The sequence below is a fragment of the Phaethon aethereus genome, assembly GCF_964289735.1.
Source record: "Phaethon aethereus genome assembly, chromosome: 4".
Lineage (NCBI taxonomy): Eukaryota > Metazoa > Chordata > Aves > Phaethontiformes > Phaethontidae > Phaethon > Phaethon aethereus.
This window is the reverse complement of record NC_138578.1, coordinates 3085858-3106891: the sequence shown is the minus strand read 5'-3', so window position 1 is coordinate 3106891 and position 21034 is coordinate 3085858. Positions and strand designations below refer to the sequence as shown.

The 21034-nt window shown below is 49.8% G+C and overlaps 2 protein-coding genes across 2 annotated transcripts; both read left to right on the top strand.

Moving 5' to 3' along the window:
- Nucleotides 1-2175: 2175 nt before the first annotated feature.
- Nucleotides 2176-15149, top strand: PPP2CB (protein phosphatase 2 catalytic subunit beta; the record flags this gene model as incomplete). Its single annotated transcript, XM_081999100.1, has 7 exons — nucleotides 2176-2277; nucleotides 10569-10778; nucleotides 11033-11206; nucleotides 11754-11843; nucleotides 13309-13470; nucleotides 14341-14459; nucleotides 15077-15149. The coding sequence occupies 7 exons, from the start codon at nucleotides 2176-2178 to the stop codon at nucleotides 15147-15149; spliced, it is 930 nt and encodes a 309-aa protein (XP_081855226.1).
- Nucleotides 15150-15491: 342 nt separating this feature from the next.
- On the top strand, nucleotides 15492-20562 carry GSR (glutathione-disulfide reductase; the record flags this gene model as incomplete). Its single annotated transcript, XM_081998675.1, has 13 exons — nucleotides 15492-16036; nucleotides 16833-16859; nucleotides 17133-17221; nucleotides 17658-17727; nucleotides 17895-18042; nucleotides 18158-18212; nucleotides 18293-18392; nucleotides 18910-18996; nucleotides 19183-19344; nucleotides 19561-19672; nucleotides 19752-19883; nucleotides 20083-20216; nucleotides 20413-20562. Exons 1-13 carry the CDS (start codon nucleotides 15908-15910, stop codon nucleotides 20560-20562), a joined length of 1395 nt encoding a protein of 464 aa, XP_081854801.1. The 5' UTR covers nucleotides 15492-15907.
- Nucleotides 20563-21034: the final 472 nt, after the last annotated feature.

The following is a 21034-nucleotide window of genomic DNA, read 5'->3' as shown; positions in this document are numbered from 1 at the left end:
TTTAATGGTGATAAAGAATCAGTAAATAAAAACTTATCACCAGAGTGTATGAGTAGATATCTATATGGATATATAAATGTATGTCTCCATATACAAGGATAGAAAGGGGTTGGCAAATAGTTACCAGATAGTTGTTTCCAATGTAGAACTTAGGATAATAATCAACTTATGAGTTAGCAAGTATGTAACTAACCAGCTTAATTAGCTTGCTACCAGCTAGTTAATGCTGTTCTCTGATTTCACTGCAAGCCTTGGGGTACGTGGTATTTCTCCCGGCAGGAGTGATGCGGGACTTCCATGTTAACACACAAATAAAACATCCAGGTGTATGTGAATGGTTGCTGACAGGCATCTTACCTGGGTACCGAAACGGCAAACGACGGGCAATCTTTAAGAGCAGCTACAAATTTTTTTTGTTATATAGATATATATTGTTCCCTTTTACTTTGCTAAATATATTTTTAGTTGGAACGTTTGCTTCAGGGTTGTGATGTTTTGAACCCTTTGATTTTCTCCTTCACCTCAGGGTGAAGTCCACAAGTCCAGCTGTTTTACCCAGTGGGGATTAAGGAAACTGCCACCGGCTTTGGTGTTCCCGGTAGAACACCCGCACAGCCCGAACAGGTCCTTAACGATTCTCAGCTTTTCTATCTGACATGAAAAAAACACACCGCACGGACTTAGCTTGTCTTACTGTGCTAAAAATCCCAGGAAAGTTTCGAAAAATGCTGGAACTCAAGTGTACCCCACGCTCCACAGCTTCGCAATGTAATAAACAGAGTTATTACATCATTATCACTATACATTACTATACCACTCGGGTACTGATGAGACAGTAAAGCGAGTCAAAAGTCGCTGAAGATCAAATAAAGTGCTGGGTATGCTCTAGCAAATAGAAACGTTCGCAGGTCAGTCGCAGTTTAGGGCTGATGTGAGATGGAGTACCAGATTCTAAGCAAATATGTTAATTTTGACTTTTAATGCTTATGTTAATTAATAACGTGCTGCATTTGGTACATCACGGTACATGCGCTCCATTTTTGATCGCCATTGTATAAAATGGGTGGAGAGTGCCCAGCGTCAGAGTCCTTCCTGGGCAGCCCACCTCACAGCATGTTCTCCCTTAATCAAGTTGTGCAGCGGCGATCATCGGGGCCGGCCACAACTCTGGAGGAAGCACGGCTTCTGCCAATCCCTGCCACATCTGGCACCGCGGTGGCAGCAGCCAGCTGCAGAGAACGGAGCTGGCACCTTAAAAGCCCTGGCAGGAAGGAAAAAAAGATGAAGAAAAATTCCCTTCCTTCTCAGAGCGGGAGGTGCCCGGGCAGGAGACCACAACCACCCCGGCAGCGCCGAGTCTCCTCTGTTCAGGATTTTTCAGTGGGACGTAGTCACACCTGTGCTTTGCATCGGCCTCTTACAGGGTGACAGTTGCAACTACTTTCCATGATTTATTTCCGTTTGTACCGCGTTTGTCACTTTAGGTGGAATAGAGTGACCGTCTCCTGTCAAACAACAGCAGCGAGATGCCGTGTATCGTAAATACGTGTGCAACACGTATTTATAACAACAGAAGCAGCCACTTGAGTCACAGGTAGCGTAGAAAGGGTACACAAACACTGAACACACCTTTTCCTCACACACATTTCCAGGGCCAGCATCTGCGAGGTGGCTCCGGCCTCCCCCAGAGCCTGTCCCCGGCAGACCCGCAACGACACCAGGGTCGCTTCCAGAAACCGTGCTCCACCACACGCAAGGCCTACCCGGGCTGGCTGCACGCCCGACCTCCCCCCGCCTCGTCACGTTAAAGCCACACGCGGTGAGAGAGGGCGGCCCGGACCCGCTCCCCGTTAAGCTCCTGGACTCCCCCTTACGCCGCTTCACCCCAACCTGCCGCGGAGGAAGCGGCGACCGTTACGGCGAGGGGCGGGGCCCCAAGGGAAGGCGTGTCTTGCGCGTGCGCCGGGGAGGGCCGGAAGTGCCCGCGGGCCACGCGAGGTGGGTGTGACCGGAAGTGCGCAGGACCGGGAAGGGGGGGGGGGCCGCCATTACGCGGAGCGGAGCAGGTGGAGGCCTTGCGTCCCGGTTGTTGCGCCGGTACCGTTAGGCGGGCCTCACGGGTCCCGAGCGTGGCGGGGCCCTGCCCGGCCCCACGCGGCGCGCTGCGCCGCCGCCATGGAGGAGAAGGGTTTCGCCAAGGAGCTGGACCAGTGGATCGAGCAGCTGAACGAGTGCCGGCAGCTGAGCGAGAGCCAGGTCCGCAGCCTCTGCGAGAAGGTGAGTGCGGAGCCCGGGGGACCACGCTGGGCTGTGCCCGCTGCTGGTAGCAGTTGTCTCCGCGGCCGGCAAGGTTGCAAGGCCGGGTAGTTTGGCTCGGGGATTGGGGCTAGCGATAGCCCAGCCCCGCTGCTGCGGGCAAAGCGTACGGAAAATGACAGTGGGGGTGTGTGGGATCCTGTGACGGGGAAACAGGTTTGCTTTTCCTCGCTTTGCTTTCTGTGAGGCCATGATGGTGCCTGTAGTATATCTGAGGTTGGAAGTCTTCTTGTATCCAGTAGCAGTGTATTTCTGGCGTCGAAAATGCCACGGTTATAGGATTTTTTTTTTCCCCACACATAAGTGTCCTCTATAGTGTGGCTTTTGCCTTTTGCTTTTGGGTTCATCCGAGTTGCAGGGGAGGCTTAGAGGTGGTATGTGCAAGGAAGAATCTGCTCTGTCTTTCACAGGCCTCACATAGTACTTGTCTCTCAAGTCTCATCGTGTGTAGTAGCAACATGCTAAAAAGTAAAACTCAAATCAGAGATGAAACCTTCTGACATCCGGTGTGTAATCTAGGAAAGCAGAGGGGGATAAGAGATAAGCTCTAGTGCTGACCTAAACAGAGGCTTACAAGCTGCTGAGGGAGACTAAAATAGAATAAGAAATTGTTGGATGAAGGACACAATCTACTATATCGGACAGTGGTTTGGACAGTCCTTTGGCAAATTCTTGTTCGGACTTATTTAACGTAAACTGTGAAGAGCCTTTTATTTTTTTGTCTCCATCAGGATTTTTTTGACTTGTGTTGGATTTTGTCGGAAAAGTTAAATATCTCTCTGTGAACTCTTCCTCAATACCCCGATCTATGACTAAGTTAGGATTTTCTTTGGATTTGGCAAGGTGTGACAGTGGAAGAATTAAAGTGGTAACAAAGATTGTTCTTTCTTTTTGCTTCTTATCTCAGTGACCAGCAGAGACCATTGCTGAGCATCAGGCAGTCCAGAGAAGCTCTCAGGTTCCTTTCCTGGATGAACTGATAATTATCAGGCGCAGAGGGTAGAGTAGTTAGTTCGGCGTTACCTTTAGCATCATGTTGCTGATGGTGAACTTGGCCTTGTCACGTTAGCACCTGTTTTTCTTGGTCGGTTCTCTCGGCAGCGGAACATGTGTTGTTCATGGCAACACATTTTGGCCAGTGCATCTCAGTGTCAACTTCAGGAGACGCAGCTATTTCCTTCTATCGGATCCTGCGTACATTACCACAGTGATAAGATCTGAACAGTACGGAGGGTCCATGCTGCAACCTCGTCACGTGCCAGGGTTGCTCATCAGAAGCGTTTGTTTGAATGCCACAGCCTTCCTGGCAAATGCTTTCACCAGTGGTCCTGACATCCAGCTAGCCCCCACCCAGCCTCTGTTTTCTTTTCCTCTTTCCATTTTTTTTTGGGGGGGGGTTGTTTTTTTTGTGTGTGTGGTTTTTTTTTTTTTAAGTCCCATGCTGGGGCTGTCCATTTGTTTTATGACTTTTTCTCCAGAGCTCCATCAGTTCCGAGGGAGTGTGGTGAGAAGGGCTGGTGCAGCAGCAGGGAACGACAGCAGTGGCTTGAAGACTAGGTATGTCTTGAAGAGTGAGGCAGAGTGAGTAAGAGCTCCTTGTGGCTGTGCTGTCTCTTGCGTGAGGCTCACCTAATAAGCCTGAAAGAAGTTGTTAGCACGATCTGTGCGCTGCTCCAAGCATTGCTGCTTGGGAACTGCTGCTCTAACCAGCAAGCTGCTACAGAAAACCATTTCCCTTCTTCTCCGGCTGCGCTGTTAATTAAGGAGCTGTGGCTGCTGTGTTTTGAGAAGGTGGAGGATCATGCCAGCGGATCGTGGCTGTACGTCAGGGGTCACGAAGTAAATAGGGAGAGTGGCAGCTCAGCACACCACGTTGCAGCTGGAGGTGGAGAGGGTGTTTGTCATCCACATGACAGGTGGGAACCCCGAACCTGTCTTGCGTGGTGTGAAACACGTGTCATGGGTCACAGCACCTCGTTCTTCAAGGGTTCTGGTAACTGATGGAAACGACTTGGGTATGAAGTAAATACTCTGTGGTGCTCTTACTTGGCTTATTCTTATGTTTTTGGGGAGTGGTTGTACCACCCAGCTGGTAGTGGAAAGGAGCTTACAAAAACTTCAAGGGTGTGCAGGCTTGCTTTTGATGTGGAGCAGCCCTGCCAGAAAGCTGGTTTACTTTGTTGGCTTGAGATAATATTTGGAGAAACCCTTACCAGCCTTGTCTCACTTTTAGCACTCCTTTTTGCATAGGCTAATTTCTGAGAAGCCAAGCACAGTAGTACCTCTTGCCTGAGGTTTAAATTTGTGGAAGACTTTGGTAGTAAAAGGGAGGAGAAATAAAAAAAAAAAAAAAGGAAAAATGTTTAAATTGTAAGGGGGGGGACGAATCAAAGAAACTAATCCCAGTCTTGCCTGTGTGGGTCATTTCTTGGTTTTAATTGCTGGCATAATGGACAGTATTGAGGGAAAGATTGGACGTAGCTAGGGTTGATGAGGGTATGCCAAATTATTCTGCATTCTGTAAGTTCTTGAAATTTGCACCTGTAAAAATCATTTTCTGCCCGGTTACGACATAATTTTGGCAGCTAATGGATCTTGTTTTCTTCATGTGGTTAATCGAGATGTCATCTCAAGACAACATGAAAACACTTGTTTCCTGCTCTGCTGGTCTTTAAAGTGAAATCTAGATAGAATCTTGCTGACATTTAAAGGATAATAGAAGGACAAACTATTATGATCACTGCTGGAGCTCGTAGACACAAGAAATTTTCCAGCAAGTTGGGGAAATGTGCGTCGGACATCTTGCATCTCCTACTTTTCTTAACATCATGGTCTTAGGCTCTTTTTATGGCAGAAGGTTGTTAAAACCTTTTTCCACTCTCATTAAATAGTCAGTGAAAAACTATAGAGTTCTGCCTTGGATTATGGCTGCACTGCATTGAAGGTGCTGTTGTGGCTTTCTGTGGTGCTGCTAGCTTTGAAACTGTTAACTTGGGTACTGATAGCAGGGTAGTGCTGGCTGTATCAAACTCCCTTTGAACTTGCACAGGTTGTAACCTGTATTTTGGACTGCTAAAGTCAGGCTAAAAGGCCAAGAAGTTGGATTCATTTAATCGGAAGCGCTCCTGAGTTTGGACACGGAAATTTCTGAATACTTTTGTTTTGAAGTTCAAGTCGGGTCAGCAAATGATTTCTGGTGTGGGTGAGGGAGCTGAGAGCCATCCTGCTTAACCCAGAGAAAAGGGTTTTTCAGCAAGGTGATAGAACAGGCTATGAAAGAAGGCCAGTAAAAGGCTGTCTCTTAGATTAAACACAGGCAACCAACCATCCATAACCGTTCCTCTCTTTGTAGCTTCTGTTTTTCTATCCTTGTTCTTTGGATGTGTAAGAAGGGTTACAGTCTCGTTGCTGTGAGCAGCTTGAGAGCTTTGTGTTGTGAAGTAGTGGGAGGAGAAGGATTCTAATCGCTAATGAAGACTTGCATTTCTTGTACGGTTATTGAATGGTAATTGTAAACTGATCCTTCAAAGCAAGCAGCAGGAGCCAGTTGCTGCTGTAGGAACTATTGCTGTTGCTGGCACATATCTATGATGCTCCTGCCCTCTGAGATGATTTCACCTAAGAATAATATTAGGGGAATGAGTTAGCAAGCTCTTCTGCACTAATTGGTGAAATTAGTATGAGTGATGGAGCCAAGCAGCATCCTGGATGCTGTTCAAACCATGAAATTCTGAGTGTTGAGTCGTGGCCAGGAATATTTCATCTCTCCAGCGGTGACGCTCATCCTGGCGTGTGCTGGCCCAGGTACCTCTAGCAGCACAGTGTGTGCCATGACAGTCCCTGTCGCTCTTGAGTCTCCAGTGTGTCCTCTGCTGCCTTGTTGCAGAAGTGCAGGACACCTCTGTCCCCCCCTGTTTCCATCTCATTTGGGGAGAATCTAGCTGGTTCTTGTTCGGGCCCAGCTCCCTGAGATTCTAATATCCTTAGCACACTTATTGACATAGGAGTTTGGTCCGTTGCAGCTGATGGAATGATGGTTCGGTTGCATTTTGATCAGAAACTCCGTGGCTGGCTTCTCCGATTCCCAAAGTAAGGGACTCTACAGTTCAAACTGAGCTCATGGTACAGTGACTGAATCTTGCCAGAAGGAGCTGAGTTTCTGTGCTCTCAAAGGGTCTTGTATGCAAAGCAGGTGCTTGGGGTCTTTGGTTTTCTCTGGAGAAAGCACAATGCTGAAGATCTGCCTCCTGGATTGTAATCCCCTTGCCCATGTAATTGGTTTACACAATTATCATAGACAAACCTGAACAGTGTAACAGTTGGTGTGGATTTGATTAAGTCTCTCGCAGAGAGATCAGTCTCCTGGTGATCCTCACGGCAGTCTCAAAGCCGGTGTAGCATCTCTGGTTTCGAAGCAGCACACTAATCGGTTGTGTTCAAGCCCCTGAGGCTGCTCAGTTTCTTCTTGTGAGGACGACCCAGTAAATTATTGGGTTGCGCATTCTCCAGCCTCCCTCCATGCGGACTGAGGACTCTACAGCAGACAAGCTTGTGGTCCAGTCTACAAAGGTGATCTACAGAATCCAAAACTGGGAAAGAGAGGGGAGTTGAGATGATGGGCAAGCTCGCAGCCCACAAATAGTCTACTCTTCGAAGTAATTTTGAGTACAGACGTGGGACCTATGGAGGTTTATTTAATAAAAATACCTAAAAGCTGATCCTTTTTATTCTGACCTAGGTATGGTTTTCATCCAAAACAACTTGGACACATGCTTAGGAAGCTGATAATGTTAGTCGCCATTTTCTAAAATATGACTTCGTGTCATAGTTGTTTAACAGCCTTCTTAAGTAAATTATGATAATGCAGGGCAGCTTACTTCCATCAGAGTTTTTTATCCTTGTTTTGTAATGGTGCTTTTGTTATTTTAAGTTGTTTGACTTGAGCATTAGCTCTGCACAGTGAAATACGCAAGCAGAGCACACTGGTTAGTTACTGCTTTTCTGGGGTCTTTTTAATGATGCTTAAGTTTTTAAAGGCCTTGTTCTGCATTAGAAAGTCACGTCAGGGCAAACTTCTGTGACCAACCGAGCTCAGCTCCAAAACCTGGTTTGGACCAGCGGTGTTAAAACGATTGACTTAATGTGCGTATATGTTTGTCTGCATAGTAAGCTAAAACAGGCTACACAGTAACAGCTGGTAGGCAGCTAAGAAGCTGCTGCTCTTCAGCTGCTACCTCATCCTCTCTCATGAGGGGAATCTTCTAGATACTTCTGGTACCAAAATTTCAGGACTCGGGCTGGCCCGCCTTCCTAGGATGCGTTTAACGTGAGTATGTTTGCCATATTGCTGTGCAAAAGGACCTCTTCTCTGTTGCCTGTGCTGCTTCACCTGTACGTGTTCTTGGGATGGGTGCAGGGGTTTTCTGGGCAGATCGGAAAGGTGGAGAGCGATGATGTGGTTGAGACACTGGTAAGTATGTATGGTATCTGTACAGTGTCCTGCATCTTTTTCCTGGAGGCTTGAGGTAAGTATATTTATTCATACACGTCTGGGAAGGGAGCAGTACGCGTGATACAAAAAGACAGGAAATACCTTGTACCTTTTCTGGTTAAGTTTGCTCCAGCTTCCAACAAAACCCCATCTGTTGCTTTGGGCAAGTCAGAACACACTAGGCAGCTGTTTTGAGACTTCTATGTTTGTCTCTCAAAGAGTAGAAGCTCTCAAAAGGTACCCTGGGTGCTTTTCAAGATATTGAACAGAGTTTGAGTCCTACTGTTGCACTCAAAGGCACAGTATGTTCAGCAGTTTGCAATCAGTTTAGAGCTGCAAGGTAGACCCCAGGTCTTCGAGTCCAGGTGCAGGACGCATGTTTGAGGAGCAGGGTCATGTCTCTCAGGTTACATACTGTGTAAGGGGCACGCTGGATGCTCTCCAAGCTCTCGACTGCCTGGGTTTTAGTTATTCTTTCCAAATATGCGCCTTCCCTAAAAGAGGCAAGGCCAGTAATGCTTGAATGTGAACACAGGCGTCCTCGGGCAGCCCACTGATGCTGTCCTCGGCAAGCAGCTGCTTCCTGGTAGCCGCAGGTGGGAGCTACATCATCCTGATCTAAGGGACTTGGTGATGAATAGCCAGATCATCGCCTGCTGGTGACTCTTCAGCACCGGTGATCCTTCATCCCTTTTGTTTAGATCGGACCCAGCCTATCTGTGCGTGTTCTCTGTGCCTCACATGTGCCTGGAGGGCTGCTCTGCATCAGCTGATGAGCTGGAGGCAGCAAAGCAAACAGGATATTTGATAACGATAATAGGGTAATGCAGATAGGCTACATTACATGGCTGTAGTTAGCAGAGGAAGTGCTGAGTGTAGAGGAAGAGCTTACTAAATCCAGGGATGCCGTTTCTCCATCTGTGGTCCTTTTGTTGCCAGCTGGGTACAGCCAGGGAAGCTGGTTGTGGCTCCATATGTTTAAATTGCCTCTGACTTTGCTTTTCCAGTTGTGTGTGACCTGCCTTTACAAGTTGTTAAACTGTTGTGCTTGGAAGAGGATTGGAAAACTGGCAGGCAAAAAGTGCCCTGGGCGAGAGAAGTGCCTCTTGCATATGCAGTGATGTTCTGTACCAGGTTAGTAAAGTGAACCTTAGGAGTACTTGTTTTCCTCTAGCTTAAGCAAGAAGAAGAAATGTGCCCTCTGCAAGGGAAATGGATTCTTAAGTTACCGTGTGTTCTTGGAATGTGCGGAGAAGCTTCCCTTTCCTGACGGACGCCTCCAGTCGTCTCGTACTCACCGCAATGCAATCTGAAAGCGCAGTATCTCTGGAGAGCCGGGGCAGCCCCATCAACCCCCGGCTCTGGTGCTCGCATTGGTGGTTATTTGGCAGAGTAACACAGCTCAGCTTATCCGCTGCCGTAGCGGTTGCCCAGTTTCTGCCAGATGAGCTGCTTTGTCATGCGCAGCCTTTCTTAACATTGTCTCTGCTCAGCGATGGCGTGATGAGCTGGCTTTGTTGTGGAACGAGCATCCTGTTCGTAGCACTGGCCTCATGGCACGGACCCGCTGCTGCGAAATCAAGGTCTTGGGAGAACACTTGAGGTTTATGGGTGTGCAGTGCCGTGAGGGAAGCCTGCAGGATCCCGGAGGAGAGGGCAGCGAAGAGTAGCTATCAGTGCTGGCAGAAGAGTTGTTCCAGCTTGCTGCTGCATTGCCAGCAAAGGTGGCAACGCGAGTGGTTCTGCATGGCTGCGTGGGATCGAAAGCAATCCGTTGAGCAACTGAGATGGTAGTCAGACTAAAATGTGGCAGGAGGGAGTCTGTGGGTAAGTGAATTGTTGCAAGTCAGATGACTTCTATCAAAAGTCTAGAAGGTCATAGTTCTCGTACCAGTGTGCGTATCAAACAATATCCAGCTTTATGTGTGCTTTTGCAAATCCAGTTGTTCAAAAAACCGTTGTAGCTCACACCAGCCTGGCAACTATCTCCTCTGGTATTTATAGCCTTACAGCAGATGGCGAGAGTATTGACTAATTTCTGTTTATACAAGTTGTGTGCTGAACTCCTGCTGACAGGATGTGGGATGGCCTGCAATACTGAGGGGACAGCTGTGGTTCTTGAGGTAGAAGCTTCTAGGTATTGTGAAACTGAATAGTGTTTGACTTTGACGGTCCAGTTAGAGCACTGCTGTAGTTCACATAGCTGAAATGAGTAGACCTGAGCTGTGTTGAACATGTAGATGGAGAAATTTGTCAAAATCTGTATGTTTTAAAAACAAAAAAAAAAAAGGCAACTTGTGCTTGAGAAAATAACATCTACCCATGATGCCAGTGAAGCTTTCTGGAGTAGTGCTTCGCCTCGTCTGCGCTTGAGAAATGTTGGGAAGAACCACAGGATCCATGGATGACCCCAGTGATGATGGAAGTCGTATACCCAGTGCAAGTTTTGAAGTTCACACAGCTTCATTTTGGGGGAGGCTGGGAATTAATTTGTTTAGTTAGCTCGTTGAATTTGTTTGTCAGTGCTTGTGGTACACTAAGATATTAATGACCTGGCCTCACAGTAGCAAACGCGCTTGCCTTTGTGCACAGGGCTTTGTAAAATGTACTTTGTCTTTGCTTACCCAACAAACTGTTTTTCAGTGGTAAACCAGAGCTACTGGAGTGAAATCTGGTTTCCAGTGCGAATGCGGTAGAAGAACCTCTGCACCCGCTTATGGAGGAGCTTCCTGTTTTGTCCTAAATGTGTTTTTCTTGCTAGGCTAAAGAAATTCTTACGAAAGAATCGAATGTGCAAGAGGTACGTTGCCCCGTCACCGTCTGTGGGGATGTCCACGGTCAATTCCACGACCTTATGGAACTCTTTAGAATTGGTGGGAAATCGCCAGACACAAATTACCTGTTCATGGGAGACTACGTGGACAGAGGCTATTACTCGGTGGAAACGGTGACTCTTCTAGTGGCATTGAAGGTATGGTTTGACAGCTTTTCTACAGCAGCCTTAGGCAAAACCACGCTTTTGGGGAGTTTTGAAAGAATCACTCCTCCCATTGATGCCGCTGTTGGCTTGAGGTAGGCGGATGTAAAACTGAAAGGTGTTAATGGGCACGTGCTATTCTAGAACAGAGCTGAGTGCTTGACTGCCATTTGAAATACTCTGTTGCTGTTTCTTTCCATATTGATGGTACAATTCTGGTGTTAAAGAAGAGTTTTCTTTGTCGATAGGTGCGGTACCCAGAACGCATTACAATACTGAGGGGCAATCACGAAAGCAGACAAATTACGCAAGTGTATGGCTTTTATGATGAATGTCTGCGAAAGTATGGCAACGCCAATGTCTGGAAGTATTTCACAGATCTTTTTGATTATCTTCCACTCACAGCTCTAGTAGATGGCCAGGTAAGCTTTGAATAAGAAAAATGCTCTATTTCATACTCATGCAGACTGTGTTGTCTAACCTCTACATAAACAGTCTCAAATAAGCTCCCTTAACTTGTGATCTGAATTTTTTTAAAGCCCGTGTACTTACTGTGGGTTTGGGGCAGAGTGTAGTGAGGTGTTACTACAAGTTGATGGTGTGGGAAGGCCTTTGATTCTGCTCCCGAAGGCATGTCAGGTCATTGCATGTATGGTTCATTGTAAAGGACTGGTCAACAAGTGGGGATCCCCTTGTGATGCAGGAGATGTGAGTTGAGTTGTGGCCGTGAGGCGAGGTTCTCCTTAAAACGGAAGGCATGGTATCTTTGCTGTTGCTCTGATCTCTGTATGCAAGGTGCAGCCTTCTAGTTTTGTTTCCTTCTGTGGGAATTAAATTTGGTTTCTCTGCTGCACCTGTGAGACTGCTGGAATTGTAAAAGAATGATAACAGTTTAAAACCAGCTATTTCTGAGCTCAGTCTTCCCATAACAATATGCACTGAACAGATTGCTCCTTTTTTCTGGAACAGATATTCTGTCTTCACGGTGGCCTGTCTCCATCCATAGATACACTGGATCATATCAGGGCTCTGGACCGCCTGCAGGAAGTTCCACACGAGGTAACAGGAAAGGAAATGCGTCAAACATAGATATCTGTTGGTGGAAAATGCAAATGTAGCCTCACACTGAAATCTATTTAAACAGTGAGACACATGGTCACACAGCGGATTATTGCCTTTCTAAAAGCTAGAGCAGATGAACATACATTTGAGGAAAACACACACAAGTCGATATGCTCAAAGGAGAGCTATGGGGTTTTCACAGCATCATAGGTTTTTTTGACTGTCACACTGACTCAAAGAATAGTATTTGGCAGGGGAAGGTGTTTACTGCCTTCAACCTCATCACAGACTTGCTTGTGAACAGATAACCACCATGTGAAGCCATGCTGTGTCACCATCCTCCTCCCTAGCCAATCCTTTCTTCTGTCTCATCTTGTTCATCACTTTCTGGGTTCCTGAGGTCAGAACCAAAGAAAACTGCATTCTGAGCTCCCAGGGTAGCAAATGTGTCTTCTGTGCTGGAGTGGTTGGGGCTTACAAATGGACTTGAATGTTCCCTGAAGAAAATGAAGTTCCCTTGTCCTGCAACGCTGTTGGTGTAACAGCAAGAACAATGCAGCAAGGCCTGCCCAAGCCTTCCAAAAAGCTGAAAATAAGCTATGTAAATTACTCAGAGAATCAGGTGGGTTCCACACCTGGTGGGACCTTTGCCTGTGGTTTGGTGTAATGATTATCATGTTGCCCTGGGGTTTTCCCTGTCCTGTGCTGCATATCTGGCTGTCCTGAGGACCTTCACACGTAGTCAGTGTGATTCCTACCGCAGAGCTCAGGTGGGAGGGTAGGACACAGCAGCAAGCTTTGATGGATACTAGAGTGTCTTTACTGCCCTTTAGTAGCTCAGCAAGAAGAGCCGCTGAGCTGCTTTTGTGACTGTTAGAAGTACACCAGGATATTTTTTAATACGTCAAGTCCAACAACAGACTGTTTAGGAGAGGAAATGAAATGATTAATACTCTGCCAGAAGGGCTGCTGAGGGCTTAACATTAATCTCTGGAACAGTTAATTCATAGTGTCCTACGGGTCGTTTCCCTTTCTTTAATTTATTCCAACTTGTCTGGCACCAGTGAACCCATTGTCTATCCTTGGATGTGCATCCCTTCTCACGTGGCCTTTTTTATTATACTGTGAGAGTCAGGAGTAAGATCGTGGTCCTGCTCTCCATGTCTTTGCGTCTCTGACTAGTTGAAGTGAAGCGGTAAGCAGTGTGCATGGAAGAGGAGGTGGGAACGCTTTTCTGGTTACATGGACTCCTTTCTCAGTCAGCTGTGTACGTTTTTGATTCTTTGGGAAGGGTGCTGACCAATGCAGTGAGGTAGCTAGGCGATACTATGTGTGTTAAACTTGTGTCTTGTGCAGAGGACATGCTGACAGTGTTTTTGCTGTAAATAAAATATATTTTAACAGTGGCTTTTTAGAACTGTCTTGCTAGTGATCTAATGTAGAACACTTAATCTTTTTCAAGGGTCCTATGTGTGATCTGTTATGGTCGGATCCGGATGATCGTGGTGGCTGGGGTATATCTCCACGTGGTGCTGGCTACACGTTTGGGCAAGATATTTCCGAAACATTTAACCATGCCAATGGTCTCACACTGGTCTCCCGCGCTCACCAACTTGTCATGGAGGTAGGGCAAGCGCTCTGCTAGATGGGACTAACAAAACATAGATGCGAATTCTTGTCTCCTCTGTGAGACCTGCTGATGGGTTTGCATAAGCTGGCACCTAAACGTTGCGCAGGTAAATACCAAAGAGGGACTTGAATCATGTGGAAGCAACAAGCAACATAAAATTACATGCTTTGACCTGAGGTGTAAATAAAGTGATGTTTTGCCTTTCCCCCTGCCCTGTACCAAGTAAATTGCCGAAGGGACCTCATTTGTGGAAGTAATAATCTCCTTACACACTGACTGCTCTACTTGGACTGCTGCTGCATTAAACAGGCTGTCCTGTAATACTCAGCAGTCAGATGTGACAGGGATTAAGCCACAATTTTGGCTGTTGATAGGCTATTCTTGTGTGTCTTGCTGGAAAAATGCCAGGTGGGTCAATGGAGCAGATGTATTTTTAAAATCTAGTTCAAGTAGATCCCTTAAGTAGTACTGTGTGTCAGAAGTTGCTCGCATCCAGCAGGCAAATTCTCGTTTGTGGTGGATGAAAGCTGATGGCATACCTAAAAATCTCAAGGTTTCTTTGTGGTACAATCCATAACTTGTACTCAAAAAGGATAAACACACAAGTGACAGATGGTCGATCTCTCAGTGGAGTGGTTGAAGCTGTTTTTGTTAAGTAACTACAGCTTGTTCTTGCAGTAAAGGTCTTTTAAAATGAAACTAAGTCCGTTGGAAATACTTACGAGAAGTCTGCAGTTTCACAAATGCCTTGGATTGTTTCAGACCTAAGAGGAACTTGAGACGGGCTGAGTTTTGAGGTTTAACAGAGACCTTTTTTCTCTTTTTCTGTGTTTTTTTTTTTTTTTTTTTTTTTTTTTCTGGCAGGGTTATAATTGGTGCCACGACCGAAATGTGGTTACCATTTTCAGTGCGCCCAATTACTGTTACCGGTGTGGGAACCAGGCTGCTATCATGGAACTAGATGACACTTTAAAATATTCCTTGTGAGTAACCTAGCTTGGGCTGTTCTTTCTCTTTCTAGCTGTTCTGTACTGTGAGGAATGCCTGATCTGCCCAAAGGGGTTCTTTTGTGAAAAGCCAGCTCAAAGCACCCTGGAATTAAGTGTGTATGCTCTACCTGCAATAATATCTAAAAATAAGTAGTGAGTTAAGCTTTTAAAAGCTTCGCTTGCGTACTGCATTATCTCCTCTTTCTGGCTCTCTGGAGAGTTGGAGCTTTTGCATTTTCTTAATCCCTCTGTTGCCTAAGCTTGATGGAGAGAGTAAAGACAGATTGATTTCTGTGTTTGTTTTTATTTTTGGTAGCACTAGGCTTTGTAAAGCTGGGTGAGAAAGTCTGAAGTTGGCATTCAGCAGGGCTCACCTGAAAGTAAGCGATGGGCTGCTGAAGTGCAGGGTGGTGTTCACTGTGTAAGCAGCATTTCGACCAGCTGATGCGTTTTAACTCCCGCAGATCCTTGTTTTGGGACCTGGAACATTTTATGTGGAAGCAGCTGGGATGAGAAAACCAATAGCAACAGGAGAGCAAGTCTAGCATTTATTGTGGCATTTGAAAATACCTGGTGGAGGAGGGAAAATGATGCCTTTTTCTTTCCTGCAGCCTCCAGTTTGACCCAGCACCTCGTCGTGGAGAGCCTCACGTTACCCGTCGTACCCCAGACTACTTCCTATAAGCCTCTCCTAACCTTTGTAGAAGGAATTACACCTGGCATTTTAAAAAGCAACAATATTTACACGTTTCTGTAAGAAATTGGGGTTCGTCTCAATTTAAAATCCCCATCATGGACCAAAATGTGCCATACAGAGGATGAAGAGCGTTTAGCACAACTTGAGACTGAATTCCTTACAACACTATGTATATCCTATACCCATCAGTCCAACAGTCAGTTTGCCTGCTGTATTTGTAGTCACTGTTTTTCTTCTGGACTGTTCAGAGAGGAAAAGGTAACTCTAATAACACTTCCATCTCCTTTGACACTTCTCTGTAAATTTTTAGTTCTAGTGTTTAACTGGCATGAGTTAGAGGTGATTTTTCCAGGGAAATGCACACTAACTTCATCCCCCCACCACTCTTCATTTTATTGGAAGACTGCTCAACTTAACTCGAGAAAGGAAGCGATTCCTGCTTGGGAGTACGTTGTCATAACCCGGATAAAAGCGTTCCCTTCTTAGCACGATTCCCGTTCTGTGTTGATCCTGCCCTTTTTTTCGGTTGTGTGTGTGTTTTTTTTTTTCCTTTCGGTTTATTTTCCCTCTCCCCTCTGTATATCCGTCCTGGAAGTGCTTGCAATCCTCCTCGCTATACCTGAACCAATAAACTTGCCGTTGTCAGCCCCAACCCGTGGTGCTGTGCTGGGATGGGGCGGGCCAACGCGGCGGGGACAGCCCCGGGGCGGAGCGGAGCTGCGGGCCCTTACCGAGACCGGGAGCCATGGCGGCGGCCGCTTACGAGCTGTTGGTGCTGGGCGGTGGGTCGGGAGGGCTGGCGGGGGCTCGCCGGGCAGCGGAACTGGGCGCCCGCGTCGCCTTGGTAGAGCCCCGTCGTTTCGGCGGTACCTGCGTGAGTCTCGAGGGGCACCCGCGGGTGGGGAGATGCGTGGCCGGGGTGGCGGTGGCGAAGGAGCACGAGTCGTGCCGGCCCCGGTTTTGCCCGGGACTGGTCCCAGTGTGCCTGGGAGCTGGTCCCGGTCTCGCAGAGCGGGAAGCCGGAGGGCAGGAGTCGCCGGGCATTGCGCAAGGATCTGCCTTGTCACGCTGAGCTGCGTGGAAGCGGGAAGGGGCCGATTCCCCTCTCCCCTGCGAGGGTGCTGGTTCCCTCTGGCTGTTTTCAGGCCGGTGAGGGGATGCTGGTGAGGCCGGGGTCTGCGCAGCACAGCTGCGACCTCGGTTGCCGCTGAAAGGCGGCAAAGCAGAAGGAGGGGTCATGGTGAGCCGCTAAGAAGAAGAAAAAGCAAACTTCTTCCTTAAAGGAGCCAGGGGCAGGCTCTGGTTTTATGCTTTAACTGCGTTCCACTGCCAGAGTTGCTGTACCAGGACCAGAAGTGCAGGAAAAGGATGGCAACCACCCTTCTCCTAGCAAATCCCTTTTAAATTAGCGGTGGAAAAAACCTTTGTATTTGAAGACTCTGCATCTTCTGTATTCTCCTTCAAGGAAGTGAAGGAAAACAGGCAAACCACAAGACCTTGAGGCACCAAAGGCGGTTACAGCCTTCTTTTGCCAAAAACCTGTCATCCTGCCTTTATTTTCCTGGGCAGAGAGCTGGGATTCGGTACTGGTCTGACATGGGATGTTCTCCAGAGCGTCGCCTTTGAAAAACTAAGCCTTAATGTTAAGACTTGCTCTTATTTCCCCCTAGGTCAATGTCGGGTGCGTGCCAAAGAAGGTGAGGGCACTTTTGCCACAGGCTCCAGAGGTGCCTCGGCTGTGTGTTGGGTCTGGGTGTGGGCGCCTGCCGAATTGCAGGGAGGTGCTGGCCCGGGGTGTGGGGAGGAAGTGGGGGGCTCGGAGCATATTGAGCTATCGAGATGTCATAAAGTGCTCAGATCCACGTCCTGTGGGCTGCTCAGGGCAGAGGTGAGGCACTGGGAAGCGTGACAGGGGTTTTCACAAAATCAAACTGGTCTTTCCTGAGCTGACTTGCTGTTTTTGCGGGCAGGTGATGTGGAACGCGGCGGTCCACGCGGAGTTCGTTCATGATCACGCCGACTACGGCTTTGAAACACCCGGCATCAAGTTCAACTGGAGGTAAATGTGGAAAGAGCCGGTTGGAAACGAACGTCTCCCGGGATGCGGAACGCTCTCTCCGCGGGACGCTCCTGCGGGAGCAGCCGCAGGTCAGCGCTGCGGCCCCGTGGCTCATTGTCCGCCCTGAAGGGGTCCCTGTCCGCTTTGAGGCTTCCTGTGGATGGATGCTGAGCTGGTTACACGGCTGGGATTCCTGCTAGATTTTCGAAAGGAGGGGTGGCAAACTGGCCATGGGAAGAGATTCCGGAAAAGAGGGATGCCGGGAAGGCAGGCACGAAAATCTTGCATTGGTTGGGAAGGCTACTGCTTGCTGGGTAACTGGGGGCCGTTTTATTTTGTGGCGTGGGTGCCATGTACTGAAGGGCGTGAATTGTTTTTTGCTGAGCTCTGTAGGTTGATTCACTCGCGGTGACAATAAGCCCCTGCTCTGTTCCAGAACAATTAAAGAGAAGCGCGACGCTTATGTGAGGCGCTTGAACGAGATCTATGAGAATAACGTAAAGAAGGTGAGGATATGTTTATCCCACGAGCTGAGCAAGGAAGCGGGCTCTGCTGGATTTTTGGGAGCTTTTCCAGCCTTTACAGGTGTCCTCTAACTGTGCAAGCCCTGGCTCCATTAGCTGGCTCTCGCACCTTGTCCTGATGTTAATCCCGTAACGCTTGCTCCCCGAAGGCTCACATCGACATCATTCGGGGCTACGGCAAGTTCACCGCCGATCCCGAGCCTACCATCGAAGTGGATGGGAAAAAGTACACGGCTCCTCACATCATTATAGCCACGGGTGGGCGTCCGGCCGTCCCTCCCGACAGCGAAATTCCCGGTGAGCCTGATGAAATTCCCTGGGCTGCTGCCTGGAGAGAGATCTGCCAAAGCAAAAAGCGGGTTTTGGGAGGGGGAGAGCTGGAGAGAGGTGCGAAAGGGGCTCTGCTTTGCAGGCGCCAGCCTGGGGATGACCAGTGATGGCTTCTTCGATTTGGAGGAGCTGCCCAGGTAAAGTGGGGCTCAACCCCCCCTGCTGCCACCACCAGTGGCTTGGTGTGCCTGCACATGGCGTCGTCACTCCTCCACAGGCGCAGCGTTATTGTCGGTGCCGGCTACATCGCAGTAGAAATCGCGGGGATCCTTTCCACACTGGGCTCCAAGTCATCCCTGCTGATCCGCCAAGACAAGGTAGTGTTGCTGGCTGTCCCCAGCCGTGCTTCCCACCTGGTAGCTGCATCCTGGTCTGCCAGGGTTTTCTGGTCATCCGCTCCCGCGAGCTGGTCAAGGAGGGTCCGCGTCGGCGCAGGCTCAGGAGGATGGAAATGGTGATGCAGAGGATGGTGGTGTTAGGCTGTTGGGTGGGAAGAGGGGCAGGAGGGGGCAGAGAGGGCGGTAGGAAGAGCGTAGGTGTGCTGCCAGGAGGATTTCGGCAGCACCGACCCGCACACCAGGCATTTCTGCAGCCGTGCGTGCCACCGCACCCATTTCCTTGAGCTTTATTTCAAGTCGCGACTTCAAAAAAGAAAAAAAATGCTAAAGGAAAAACAAACAGAGGAGAATTTCATCATTAACCAGAAGCGCCCCAAACCTCTCTGGGCCTAGATGGGGCACGGGTGCAGGGAAATGCCAGGGGAGGGGGCTGCCAGGCAGGCAGTGCCTTGGCTTGCAGACCCTCATCTGACAGGGCTGGTGGGTCCCTGCCCAGGTCCTGAGGACCTTTGACTCCATGATCAGCTCAAACTGCACCCAGGAGCTGGAGAATACCGGTGTGGACGTCTGGAAGCACACGCAGGTATGGGCATGCAGAGCAGCCCTGCGACTTGTCCCATCCCTCCTGGAGAGGCAGGGCTGGGGGGAAGCTGCCTTTTTGGGCACTGCTTACTGGGCCGTGGCTCTGGCTGCATCCCTGGTTCTGCGGTGTGGCAAGGCAAAAGCCGTCGGCACCTTCTCTGCCCGTGTCTCCTGTTGTTCCCCACAGGTCAAGACAGTCACCAAGTCCGCTTGTGGGCTGCTGGATGTGACGGTGACCTCCTCAGTGCCTGGCCGCAAGGCGACGGAGGGAGTGATCCGGGACGTTGACTGCCTGCTGTGGGCCGTGGGGCGGGAGCCCAACACCGAGGACCTGTGCCTGGACCAAGTGGTGAGATGGCAGCACGTCGCTTCTGCAATGGTGCGAGGATGCCCACAGTTCTCTGGAGGTCCCGTGGGTCTCCGAAGCCTGCTGCAGGATGGTGTTCCTGCTGTGGCGCAACCCCAGCTGGGAACACAGCAGCCACCGGCATGGCTCCCCCGTGGGCATGGCTTGTCTCATCCCTCCCGGGGCGCGTGCCGAGGCGGCTGCTTTTTCCCACGGCAGGGCGTGCAGGTGGACGCCAAGGGCCACGTGGTGGTGGACGAGTACCAGAACACCACGAGGAAAGGGGTCTACGCCGTCGGGGACGTCTGCGGGAGAGCCCTCCTCACGCCAGGTACCGTGGCCGTGCCCCCCTCCCCAGCCCCTTGGTGCCACACTGCGCTGCACCTCAGGCTCCCTGTCCCTCCCCGCAGTGGCCATTGCTGCCGCCAGAAAGCTGGCCCACAGGCTCTTCGAGGGCAAGCAGGACTCCCGGCTGGACTACCGTGACATCCCCACCGTCGTCTTCAGCCACCCGCCCATCGGCACCGTGGGCCTCACTGAAGGTGGGGATGGGCACGGGGCGGTGGGGCGAAGAGGCTGGGGACATGGTGACTCAGAGCTGCTGGTTTCATGCTCGAGGAAACGATCTGATATCCGGCGAGCAGTCTGAGCCTCGCCAAATGTGCTTTGACTCCCCCTTTATAAATGCCCTCGTGTATACGATGCATCCCCTTGACCTGTGTGCTATGTCTTCTGCTGCAGATGAAGCTGTGGCCACGCATGGGAGGGAGAACGTGAAGATCTACAGGACGTCCTTCACCCCCTTGTACCACGCTGTCACCCAGAGGAAGGTTAAGTGCGTCATGAAGCTGGTGTGCGCCGGCAAGGAGGAGAAGGTGCGTGGAGGGGACTGGGGGGACAGCTGGGCACTGCAGGGGGGTGGCAGGGACCCACGGCTCGTTCTCTTGTCCCCGCGTGGTTGGCTCTGATCTGCTCACCCCACGTCTTGGGCTGGGATGCCAAGATCCTAGGCACCCAGCCTGGATTTTGCCGGTGCTGGGTCCCATCCGGCCTCTCGCTTCTTCCCCAAAGGTGGTGGGATTGCACATGCAGGGGCTGGGCTGCGATGAAATACTGCAGGGCTTTGCCGTGGCCATCAAAATGGGGGCTACCAAGGCCGACCTGGACAACACTGTCGCCATCCATCCCACTTCTGCCGAAGAGCTGGTGACGCTGCGCTGAGGCGGTGGGTGCAGGTAGCCCCAGGGATGGCAGCTGCAGCTGGGGAGAAGGTTTTATATGTCTTAAAAAAATGCCTGAACAGCAGGCGGTTGCCTGGAGAATGTGTCTGTAAAACGGGCGTGGCTTGCTTTGGAGTGGAAAATAAATGCTGCCAAGTCTCTGTCTTCGGCCGTGCCCAGCCACGGAGGACGGTGGCACAATCCCTTGGTGCCGTTTGGGGGAAGGCTGCCGGCGGCTGCACTCCTCTACCGTCCCCAGCAGCAGGGCTGTGGGGGGAGCAGCAGAGCGGGACAGGACCCCTGGGTGCTTGGGGTACTCGTGGGTGCTGGGGTAACCCGGCTGCGCTCTGTCGTGCGCCGCGGGCTCACGGAGGGGTGTATCGGCACCGCTGTTGGATGTGGGATCACAGGAGAGCTGCTGCCCGGACCCTGCTGCATCCCAGGGGCTTCCAGATCCCCTCCGTTGCCCCATC